Source organism: Buteo buteo, chromosome 22 (genome assembly GCF_964188355.1).
Source record: "Buteo buteo chromosome 22, bButBut1.hap1.1, whole genome shotgun sequence".
Taxonomy (NCBI): domain Eukaryota; kingdom Metazoa; phylum Chordata; class Aves; order Accipitriformes; family Accipitridae; genus Buteo; species Buteo buteo.
Window position 1 is genome coordinate 14,535,939 of NC_134192.1, and position 10,760 is coordinate 14,546,698.

At 60.3% G+C, this 10,760-nt stretch overlaps 2 protein-coding genes across 3 annotated transcripts; both read left to right on the forward strand.

Moving 5' to 3' along the window:
* Positions 1-812: 812 nt before the first annotated feature.
* SNX12 (sorting nexin 12) lies at positions 813-3,986 on the forward strand. The gene is made up of 4 exons (XM_075053963.1): positions 813-1,017; positions 2,850-2,945; positions 3,163-3,287; positions 3,794-3,986. The coding sequence occupies exons 1-4, from the start codon at positions 853-855 to the stop codon at positions 3,894-3,896; spliced, it is 489 nt and encodes a 162-aa protein (XP_074910064.1). The 5' UTR covers positions 813-852; the 3' UTR covers positions 3,897-3,986.
* Positions 3,987-5,820: 1,834 nt separating this feature from the next.
* LOC142043171 (uncharacterized) lies at positions 5,821-9,935 on the forward strand. Of its 2 annotated transcripts, none has more exons than XM_075054009.1 (8): positions 5,821-6,506; positions 6,584-6,703; positions 7,101-7,226; positions 7,575-7,676; positions 8,339-8,439; positions 9,242-9,314; positions 9,523-9,594; positions 9,746-9,935. In XM_075054009.1, the coding sequence occupies exons 1-8, from the start codon at positions 5,864-5,866 to the stop codon at positions 9,796-9,798; spliced, it is 1,290 nt and encodes a 429-aa protein (XP_074910110.1). In that variant the 5' UTR covers positions 5,821-5,863; the 3' UTR covers positions 9,799-9,935. The 2 variants fall into 2 exon arrangements, with proteins under 2 accessions (XP_074910110.1, XP_074910111.1); XM_075054010.1 differs by having other exon boundaries at positions 7,575-7,628.
* Positions 9,936-10,760: the final 825 nt, after the last annotated feature.

Below are 10,760 nucleotides of genomic sequence, written 5' to 3' on the forward strand. Positions count from 1 at the left end.
AGCGGTAGTCCCGGCGGGGCGGAGGCCGGCGGCACGGCGCGGCTGGCGGACTACAACACCCAGCGTCCCTCGCGCTGGAGGGGCGGGGGCGGGGCGGGGCCCCGACGGGTGAGCGTGGCAGGCGGTGCGCCCGCGCGACTACAGCTCCCAGCGGGCACCGCGGCGGCCGCACTTACATAACCTGCCCGGCCTCACCACGGCGGTCTGAGGGCCCGGTGACCCCGCGCAGGTGTGGCCGTGCTGGAAGCCCCACGGTGGGAACAGCTCCTCCGCCGGCACGAGAGCGCGCAGTGGCCCGGGAGTGTTGCTCCCTCGCACCGTCCCGTCACGGGCAGGAGCCCGTTTCCGGGACGTACCCCAGCACAAGGCGTGACGGGCCCGGTCGGTTGGTCAGAACCGTAGCAACCAGGTTCCAGGGCCCCAGCACACCCCGCGCCGTACAGCGCCCGGGGCTGGCTCCGCCCAGGACGCTGTATGGCGCAGTCCCTCTGTAAGTTTTTCGGCCCCGCGCCCCGGTTCCTAGCTCCTAGGCGTTCAGTGCGGCTGGCTCGGGGGCGGGCTCTGCACCGCCCCGTGGTGGCCCGGCCGGGGCGGTGCGGGGCAGCGTCGAGAGCGAGCCCGGCCTGCAGGTTCCGGGGCTGCCCTGTGGCGTCCCCCGCGCCCTGAATACTCGCTCCGTTTATGCAGGTGGCGGCGCTGGCGTGCGCGGGCCGGGCGGCGGCTGAGGGGCCCCGAGACCTGGATACCCGCCGCGTTATGCAGGCGGCGGGCGGGCGACGTCGCGTCGTGCGCGGGCGGGGCAGGCTGCGGCAGCGGGCGGGGCGGGCCGGGCGGGGCGGTGGCGGCACCACCATGTCGGAGGCGGCGGTGGCGGACACCCGGCGCCTGAACGCCAAGCCGCAGGACCTGACGGACGCGTACGGGCCGCCTAGCAACTTCCTCGAGATCGACATCTTCAACCCGCAGACCGTGGGCATGGGCCGCGCCAGATACACCAGCTACGAGCTCCGGATGCGGGTGCGGCCCCTGTGGGGCCTGCGGGCCCGGGGCGGGCGGAGGCGGGGAGCGGCCGGCAGGCCTCGGGGCCCGCCGTGCGCCGCGGAGCCCCGTGTATGCCCTGGCGGGGCTGCGCTGCCCCGTGGCCGGGTGTACGGCCCGGGGAGGGGCGGCGGCGCTTGGTGCGCAGTGCCGGGGTGGCCCGGGGCGGGCGGCCGGGGCAGGGCCGGGGTGGTCTCGCTGCTCTGGCTGAGCGCGGCCTTCGCGGTCGGGGCGGGGAGCGGCGGTGTGTGTGTCGGCGGCCCCGTGCAGCCCGGGCGTAGCTCCTGGGGCTTGGGGTAGCCGGGCAGGGTCCGCGCTTGTCTGCGGCGGTGGGGAGGGGGGGGCTGAGGAGATGAGCTTTGGCCCGCCTGGGGCTGGCAGCTTGCCTGCGGCTCTCCGGCGGGCCCGGGCTCAAGGTCAGAGCGCTCGCAGCTGGTGGGTTTGCCGGGGCCCTTCAGCATCCGACGAGGGCTGGTATGCACAAGGACAAGGAGGGTGCTGCCTCAGCAGGCTTCTGTCCCCTCTCTAGAGCCCCAGCCCTGGCACTTGGGCACCGTGGTTGCTGAGCAGGGCATGACTGCGTGCAGCTGGTTATCTCAAGCAGGAGAGGAAAGCTAGCTAGCTGTATCTTGGGACCTGATCACAGGGCAGTCTAGCTACCCCTTCTGAGTCAGCTTGATCGCTTTACAAAGGGCCCATGATCCAGGAGCGTGCATAGCAGGCTGAGCACTTCTTGCAGGGTTCTCTTCCTTGGTTCTTAACCGAGCTGAACTGGGGACCTCTTCACAGCTCTGCATCTGATAGCTGAAGGAAGTAAAAGTAAAATTGAGCTTCCCCGGAAACAAACTACCTTTAGCGCATGTTAGGGTGCTGGCATTGACTTCTGTTCATAGCATGATTTAACTGCTAAGTCTCCACTGCCTTTCAGAAAAATTGTGTGTTTGATTTTTTTTGTTGTGACACTTGGTTTCCATCAGCCTGCCAAAGTGTGCCTGGCAAGTGGCAATGAGAACCTTTCGGTCCCACTGAAACTAGCTCTTGTGGGGATGCTTTGAAAGCAGCTGGTTTTACTTCACAGACCTTATAAGAATATAGTTAAATGTGTTGCAGCAATACCTGTGTTCATCTGGGTGCTGCTTGTCAGAAGGTTTTGCTACCTCGGTTCCTTCAACGTTTCAGGCTGTGTTGATAGGGTAAAGGTAAAGTTACTATAGCTGTCAGTCTTTAGACTCTAGTGGTGGGGGAGAAGGATGGGGAATTGCTGCATGTTCCTCCAGTGGTACAAGCCGGATAAGAAAAGGCTGCTTGCCTGTTAGGATAGATGATCTGTTCTGAAAGAAGATTGGAGTATGAGTTCTGGCCTTGAACAGTTGCTGGGATGAGATTTCCTCCCTTAGTTCTTCCATGGAAATACCAGTGTCAGGTCAGAGGTTCTTTTCTTCTGCAGGCTGCTGTGAAGCTCTTTTGTAGATCACTTCAAAATGGAGTGAACTCAAGGGAAAAAAAAAAATCAGCCTTCTCTGTGTTGTGAGCCCTGGTTCCAGCGCATGCCCCTGGGAGGGGGTGTGTTCCTGAAATAGTCACTTGAGGGGGAGGGAATGGCTGGCTCTGAGTAGCCTGGCAAGTGCTTGCTTGATTCCAAAGGGCTTCTGTGCTTGTGCTCTGTCCTGAATAAAGAAGCTGGGTGTTCTCATGATACCTCCTTCTCAGGGGGCTTGGTTTTCTAAACGCAGCTTCAGGTTTCAATGACATGTGGAAATACTATCTGGCTTCCAAAGCAACCTGCAGATTAACTACTCTCTTCATTACAGACAAACCTCCCAATCTTCAAATTGAAGGAGTCATGCGTGAGGAGACGATACAGTGACTTTGAATGGCTGAAGAATGAGCTGGAACGAGACAGTAAGGTGAGGCCTGGCTCAGATCTGCCTGTTCCTGAAACCAGGACATACGGGAACAGTTGTAGCAATAATTTTGAGCTGCCCAGAAGAGAGGCTGTGATGGTGGGCAGCTGTTGGGGCTTGATCTCTATCCACACAATGAAGCTGGAGGTGAGTGTCAAATGGTTAAGGATATCCGCTTGCAGGTGGATATTCTGCTGACAGGGTGATTCTGTGCTTTCAGATTGTAGTGCCACCACTGCCTGGAAAAGCCTTGAAACGACAGCTTCCCTTCCGAGGAGACGAAGGCATCTTTGAGGAGTCCTTCATTGAGGAGCGGAGACAGGGACTAGAACAGTTTATTAACAAGTAAGCTTGATGTCCTGGGTTTGCTGTGTGCTGCCTTTCTGGCTACTGCTGGTAGAAGAGGGCTGTGGATTGACTGGGAAGCAGTCTTGATCTGCTGCACACAGGTACCGTGCTAAAGGATGGTGCCTGCAGCCGGGTAACGAAACCATGGTTCTGAAGCAAGTCCTGCCTTGAGCGTGGGTTGTGTTCAGCACTCTCTCCTGAGAGTGAAGGAAATATTAGCAGAATAGCTGTGCTGCAGAGACCCACCGACAGGGTAGTGTTGGTTCAGGATGCTTGTGCCCTGCTGCAGGGCATGGTGTGGGAGGGAACACCCTGTCCTCAAGTACCTCTTGCTGGCCCTGTTGCACACCGATCTGATGACCTTGGGCAGAGCCCGGTGTGGGTGTGCTTGGAGCTGGCTGCCCGTTAACGAGGAGGTCTGCCTTATTAGCTCCCTACAGAGAGCAGAGGTGTCAGGGTCTCGGTGGTGGCTGTGCTAACCTCCACATCTGATTTTCTTCCAGAATTGCTGGACACCCACTGGCACAGAATGAGCGCTGCTTACATATGTTCCTGCAAGAGGAGACTATTGATAGGAATTACGTCCCAGGGAAAGTGCGCCAGTAGGAGCACCTGGCACTGTCTTCCTCCATTCCACCCTCCCTCCTGCAAAAATGACATTTATTTTTACACTAAATCTGTCTTCTCTGAACCAGCTTTTCCTCTCTTGAACCTCCCAGTTTGTTCAGTATTTTCCTGTTTTGTAACTGGCAGCAGCTTGTTCTACTGGGCTGTGGTCTTGGCCTAAAGGTATGAAGATTTATGCAAGTGAGCATGTTATCCCACACCTAGGGGCAGATGTGAATAGGTGTGGAGCAGGAAATTGCTTATGGCGTTATGGTGTAGGAGCTGCCCCTCTCCCTGTACAGGAAGGTATGAGTTGACCTTCAGTCCCCTATCTGTGCAGCCCCAAGCATCTCTGCAGGAGACTCTGAAGAATAGCAGTTGTCATGTTGGTCAGTGATCGCATCAGGTATTAGCGTTTTAGTAAGGCTTATCCAAAACAGTGAGTAGGTGCCTGGGTGTGTTGGTCTCTTGTCCACCCCATTCACCCTGCATGAAACCCCCATTCTTCACTGTCTGGAAGTGCTGAGACCCAAGACCTACTCTAACCCTGCTCTCAGCCTCCTGCATTACAGACCCATTTGGTGTATTCGTGTTAATCCCCCTCCTTTCTGACATGCTGCTGGCAGCTCGAGGGGTTTCCATGACGTGTGCTCTCATGATGCTCTGTGTGGGCAGTTTGACGTGTGGAAGCTGGGATAGCCTGGGCTGTAGCAGTGTGTGCTGCGATGCCTTGGCCCAGGGTTTAAAAAATGCCACAGCTTGCTCTGCTGTGGCCTGGTGTGGTGGTGTTTCCAGCAGCACCCTGCTCAGCTGAGCCATGGTGACCTTATCCTGCACCCCAGCTGCAGAGGGGAGGAGATGGGTCTGGCTGAGGAGGAGCAGGAGAGGACTGGTGAGGGCTGTTGTAGTGTGTGGCCATGACGGCTGCCACAGGAGGAGCCCAGCAGTGGGGCTTGGGGTGAGGCTACCTCTCCAGAAAGGGACAGCAGAATATGGTCGGTCAGTCCTGGGTTAGACATTTGCTTATGAAGCAGGAGAAGTAACAATGGCTTTTTGTGTGTTCTCTCCTGTTCTGTGGTGAGCTAGGCAGTTACTTGTGTGGAAGCGAGGACACAAGACTGGTCAGGGAAGCGTCCAGAGCTTGAGGGTGACCACAAGGCTGTGACTTGCTGCAGAAGGACTGTCCTTTGGAGGCTCCTCCAGCTGCCACAGCTGCAATGAGCGAGGTTGGGCCTTAGCTGGGGGACTCCTCAGGTCAAAGCTGGCTGGTTTATAGGCGCTTGGTCACTTTGTGGTGGCACAGTTGAGTCTTTCTTGGAGCATAGACCTGCAGTGACTGCCCTCCCGTTCCTGCCAAGCACGTTCCCCAAGGGCTCCCTAACGTCTCCTGGGTTTTCTGGTGAAGAACTGGCGCTGCTGGGTAAGAAAGAGGTGGCTCTCGGGGAGAAGTCGCTGAAACCAGGAGGGAACCGCTCCGGGGGCCGGCTCGGCCTGGGAAGGGTGTGTGGGGCAGCGCAGAGGCTGGTGCTGGTGGAGGCGGCTGTGCCTGCAGCAGGGCTCAGCCCGTGCCCCCCGCCGCTGCCGGCTCCCGCTTGGGGCGGCCCCTTCCTCCTGCCTGTCCTGCCGCGGGGCTGCCAGCCACCCAGCTGTCTCCACCCTGTCCAGTGTAACGTCCCGGTTCCGTTCGCATTAAACCACTGTGAAGCCAAGTCTCTGCCTCGTCCTGGGGGCTGGCGGGGCGGGGGCAGCACCGGCCGGGGGCGCTGCGCGGAAGCGGGAGGGAGGCGGGGGACCTCCCCGGCGGCAGGGGGCGCTGCGCGGAGGCGGGAGGGGGGCGGGGGACCTCCCCGGCGGCAGGGGGCGCTGCGCGGAAGCGGGAGGGGGGCGGGGGGGCTTCCCCGGCGGCAGGGGGCGCTGCGCGGATCCGCTGAGGTGGTGGGAGCGGTTGGCGGCGGCGGCTGGGAGGGATGTGGCGGTGGGAGCAGCCGCCGGCGGGGTCCGGCTCGCCGGTCTGCCCCGACCTGCTGCGGCATGTAGACGGCCCGCGCTCGCCGCTCTCCCCGCTGTACCTCAGCTTCTTCGAGGAGGAGTGCCGCACCATCGCCACCCGCCTGCGCCTGGGCGCCGCCGTTGCGGCGGAGCCCTCGCCGGGCCCGGGGGAGGACAGCGCGCTGTGGCCCGACGCCGCCGGACCCATCACCTCCACGCCGCTGCACACCTTGCCGCCCCTTGACGAGAGGGCCCCGGACAGCGCGACGCCCGCCGCCCGCCCGAGCACGGGTGGCTCCGAGGCCGCCGCCGCCCCGGGCCCGGCCCGCGGGGTGCCCCGGCGCCTCCCGCAGCCCGCTGCCGGCGGTGGCCCCGGCGCAGCGCGGCGCGGCTCCGGCCTCGCCCGCCCGCAGGCCCTGTCCCGTAAGGCAGCACGGCGCGGTGCCGGACAGCCCCCCTGCGGCGGGCCGGGCCCCGCGGGCCGCCCCCGCACCCCCGCCCGGTCCCCGGGCCGTGGCGGCAGGCTCTCTGTCTCCCGGGCACGGGCCTCTCTGGGTCTGCAGCTCCCTAAGGCCGGCAAGGAGCTCGGTGGCCTGGGAACAAGGCTCCCGCAGCCCTCAGGTGAGCCTGGTCGCTGGAGAGACCCCCCAGCACGGTGACTGCTTCCCCGGGGCTGCAAAACCCTCTCTCTTCCCCAGGTACCAAGCTGAAGCTGATGCCGGCTGCCAAGTCCAGGCTTCAGCATCCCCATGGGGCCTTGCAGCTGACACAACCTTCTGCCATTCCCAAACCCACCCCCCGGGACACAGAGATGGAAAGTAATTCTGCACCTGCCAGTTGCCTTATGGAAAGCTGGGAAGCTTGGGGGGACTGATGCTGCAGCTAGAAGGGAGAAGGGGGAAGGCCTGGGCTGCAGCATGGGACAGGGACAGAGCCTGGGGAGTGGGGAGTCCCTGTAAGCGGCACAGGTAGGAGCCCAGGAAATGTGCTCATGCCCCAAGTGCTGTATTAATTAGCACTATCTGTCCTCCCGCCAATGTGGCCTAGCAGCCTGTTGGCTTGGAGCCCTCACCCCATGGTCTTGTGGGGTCGTGGGGGTGCTGGTGGCTCTGGGCCTGGGACAGGCAGCCTGACTGAGCCCTGGCCTGCCCTAGGAGAGGTGCGGTGTAGCTGCTTTGGAGTGGCAGCCTGTGCCTTATTGTTTGTCCACTGTAGCTGCTGTCGAGGTTGGGGGTCGCAGACAGCCCTCCCGGAGGCTCTCCACAGCAATTCCTATTGTGGCTTCTCGCTCCCGACTGCAGCCGCTGGGAAAAGTGGCTTCCCCCAAGCGCTTTTGCCTCGGTAAGGGTGAATCTGGGCAGAAGCCCTGGAGGCTCTGGTGTTGTGGGAGGGGGGAGCTGCTGCCCTGGGGAGAGCATTCAGGGGACTGCAGTCAAGGCTGGTCCTGGGGAAAGGACAGGAGGGGGCAGCGTGTGCTCGGGCTCAGAGGAAGAGAAGTGAAATACAGAGGAGTAAGGCTAGGTGACGTCCTTTTCCCTGGAGAGGCACCCTGCAAAGAGGCTGAACAAATCTGGTGCTCTAGCTCATCCATAGGGCAGGGAGTGGCCCTGTTCAGTTCATGTTGCTGTCAGGGCACTCTCTGAGCAGGGGTTGATGCTCTTTATTTTCATTTCCTGGACCCCACTTCAGGATCGACTACGCAGGAGCTGATATGCAATAGAACCCGAGAGCTGAAGGAAGATGGTGAGAGCAAAGAATGGGTGGTTGCAGCAGGGACTGTCTTGGGAGTAGGTGAGCAGTATGGAGGTGTGGTCCTACGCAGGAGTGGGGAGCTGGAGCTTGCTCCCCTGTAGAGAGGAGCCCCTCTGGAGCTTTCCTGGCTCCTAACTGCCAAAGGCCTGCTGAAATCCAAGCGTCCTGTGAGTGTACCATGGTGAGGAGAGTCTACATTTCTGCGTTGGACTCTAGTGGATTTTTGTCTTGTGCTGGGATGAGCACAGGGGAAACATGGACAGCTGGCAGCTGCTTGTTGGGCAGTGCTGCTCCCCAGCAGGGTCCTCGCTGAACAGGCATGCCTGGGGGTCCTCTAGCCTGCTCTGCAGGCAGGGTGTGCTGCCTTCCCTGGGCAGCCTGCAGTCCTGGGCCCCGCAGAGGAAGACGAAGCGAGGAGGCTGTCCCCACTCTGCTGCAACATCCCTGCCCTGCCCAGGGCAGCTGTCTGCCCTCCCTGTGTGAGCAGACTCCTAGCAGGAGCCCAGAGCTGCTAGACCATGCAGGAGCACCTCCCACCAGTACCTGTACAGGCCAGGCCAGCAGCAGCCTTTGGGCTGGAGGGGCTTGAAGACCTCTGGCTCCCTTGGACAGGTTCTGCCCCTGGTCTGGAGCAGCAATGTGGGCTGGTTGTGGGCTGGGGATGGCATTTATGTTTGTAGTGGTGACACTTCTTTTCGCAGGTAAGGCTGACCAGACGTGGGTGTGTGTGGAGTCCTCTTTTTCCAGTGAGTTGGCCCCTGGCCCGACTCCAGGGTGTGGGAATGCAGTCCCTGCTGAGCAGGTAAGAGCCAACTATGTTCTGGCACCACAGACCACCATTCAGGCAGTGGCTTGGGCCATCTGTGCCAGAGGTGGGAGGTGATGGGACCTGGGCTGCCAATTTCTGGGTGGGCACTGGAGCTGTTTTAGCCCTTCCCTGGAGTTTACACAAGATGTGCATTTGCTGCATGATTTTACCACCTCTCCAGTGCTCAGGGGACTGTAGGCATCTATCCAGTTAATTTTATTTTAAGGGGCTTTTGAAAGATGCACACCCCCTTTGGTTTGTGGTGTTGCTTCTATACTTCCTGACATGTTGGACATGCCCCCAGCATGGGGTGAGGAGAGCCTGCAGCAAGGTGAGGCTCCAAGATGTGAAGTCTCCTACCTGCAAAATATGTTTGTGCATTTACCAGCAGTTTTAGGGCTCTTCACTATGTGGCTGTAGCCTGCCAAAGGGATCCTTGTGACCCATGGTTACTGGCAGTTGCTTGCTGACAAGCGAACAGTGGCTCCTTTGCCAGGTGCCGCTGCTGCAATGAACATACCCTGGCAGTGGTCCCGTGGGTGGTAGGCTTGGGGTGTTGGTTGGGCTGCACTGCAACAGCACCAGACTCCTGAAGCAGGGGTGAATGTCAAAACAGGACCCTGCTCTGACATGCTGAGGCATGTGAGCAGGGCTTCCCGAGCCCAAGAACTGCTGGTGTGCATGTGCTGCCTGCAGAGATGCTCCTCCACAGGAAGGGCTGTGCTGGGGCTGGGCTACGGGTCACTGCGTGGGGGTGACCAGCCCCTGTGTCACACTTACACTGTGCCCTTGCCAGTCTGCAGGTGATCAGTTGTCCCAGGAGCTGAAGCATGTAAAGAACGAACTGGAGCGAGTGAAGGGCGAGCTTGGTATGTGGGGCTGGCTGTTTTGGGGGCTGCGGACACCCGCAATCCAGATGACACCCCCTGCACTTGTACCTGGAGCCCAGGCCTGTAGCTCCGTGCGGATGGGGCTTGTTTGGGGGTAGAGCAGGATCCCAGCTGCTGCCCCAAGAGGGTCTGGGGATGAGGTGTTCAGGATGGGCTGAGCACACACCTACTTGCCTCCTGCCTGCAGCTGTCAAGACTGCCCAGTGTGAAGCCTATTGCCAGATGATCTCCTCCTTGCAGGCTCAGCTCAGAGCAGCAGGTATGTTCCCTCTGAAGGGATCCTCCAGTGATCCCTTGCCGGTGTAACTGAGGGCTGCCAGGTGGAAGGGACACGGCTTGTGGCCTTCCCCGTGAGGCAGGTGCTGAGTGCCGGAAGTAGCAAGTGCTTTGATGCTGCTGTTGCTCCCCAGGAATCTGTCTGGAAGATGCAGCAGTGGAGAGTGGTGACTCGGGGAGACACTGATGGTTGGCACATGGGGACAGACTCACAACAGCCACTTGTCTGGCCACCTAAGGTGCTGGGCCAGTGCTATTTGTGCAGCTCTTGAATTAATGAATTTTTAAACTCCTTGTATTTAAAATAAAGGTGTCTTTTCCCAATGATGCTTGCTGTCTTCTGGGGTCGGGCCAGTGCCTGGTGCTGCCCACTGTTCACCAAAGGGCTGGTTAGAAAGGGCAGATCTGTGTCTGGCTGTGGCTGGTTCTGCTCAGCCAGAGACTTGAGGTCTGCTGTTTGGAGGAATTGAGTGCTGGTGGATGGAGGCACAGCATGACTCTGGGGAAGCCTTTCTGGACAAACCTGGTGCTTCCAGGTGGGATGCTTGGACATGTGGTGGTGGCAGGCAGCTGTACAGGCAGGATTCTGCTTTAAACTACCTTCACGCTGGATGTGGGAAGAACCAGTACTGACTGATGGCACATTGGGCTTCTGCAGCTGTTAGCTGCTACTTACCATTTTATTAGCTGGTGGCTTGTGTCAGTGTCTGGGGGCAGGTGGTGGGGAAGCAGCACTTGGGACTCACTCCCTTATTGTTCCTGCCTGCCAGCACTGGAAGCCCTGCCCTGCTGCCTTCTCTCTGTGGTAGGTTGACACAGGTTGACCTTGTCACGCTGCCTCACATCTGGGTGAGGCCCTGGAGAGTCCCACTGTCTGGTGGTGGCAGCACCCTGAGGCTGGGCCGGGAAGGCTGGCCTGCTCCTGCTCCCCTGTTGTCTCCGGCTGGTGTTCCTGGCTGCCCTGGTGTGCTGCAGGCAGGCTGCACCCCTTCCTGGGGTGGCTGCCGTTGACCCTGTGTAGTGGTGGCTGCACAGGGATGCTCCGACTGCTGTCTCGCACCCCTGCTCAGCACTCAGTCGCTGAGGCAAACAGCTCCAGTGCTGGCAAAATCCACAGCGGAACGCTCTAGTGCAGTGTACGGGGGGGTT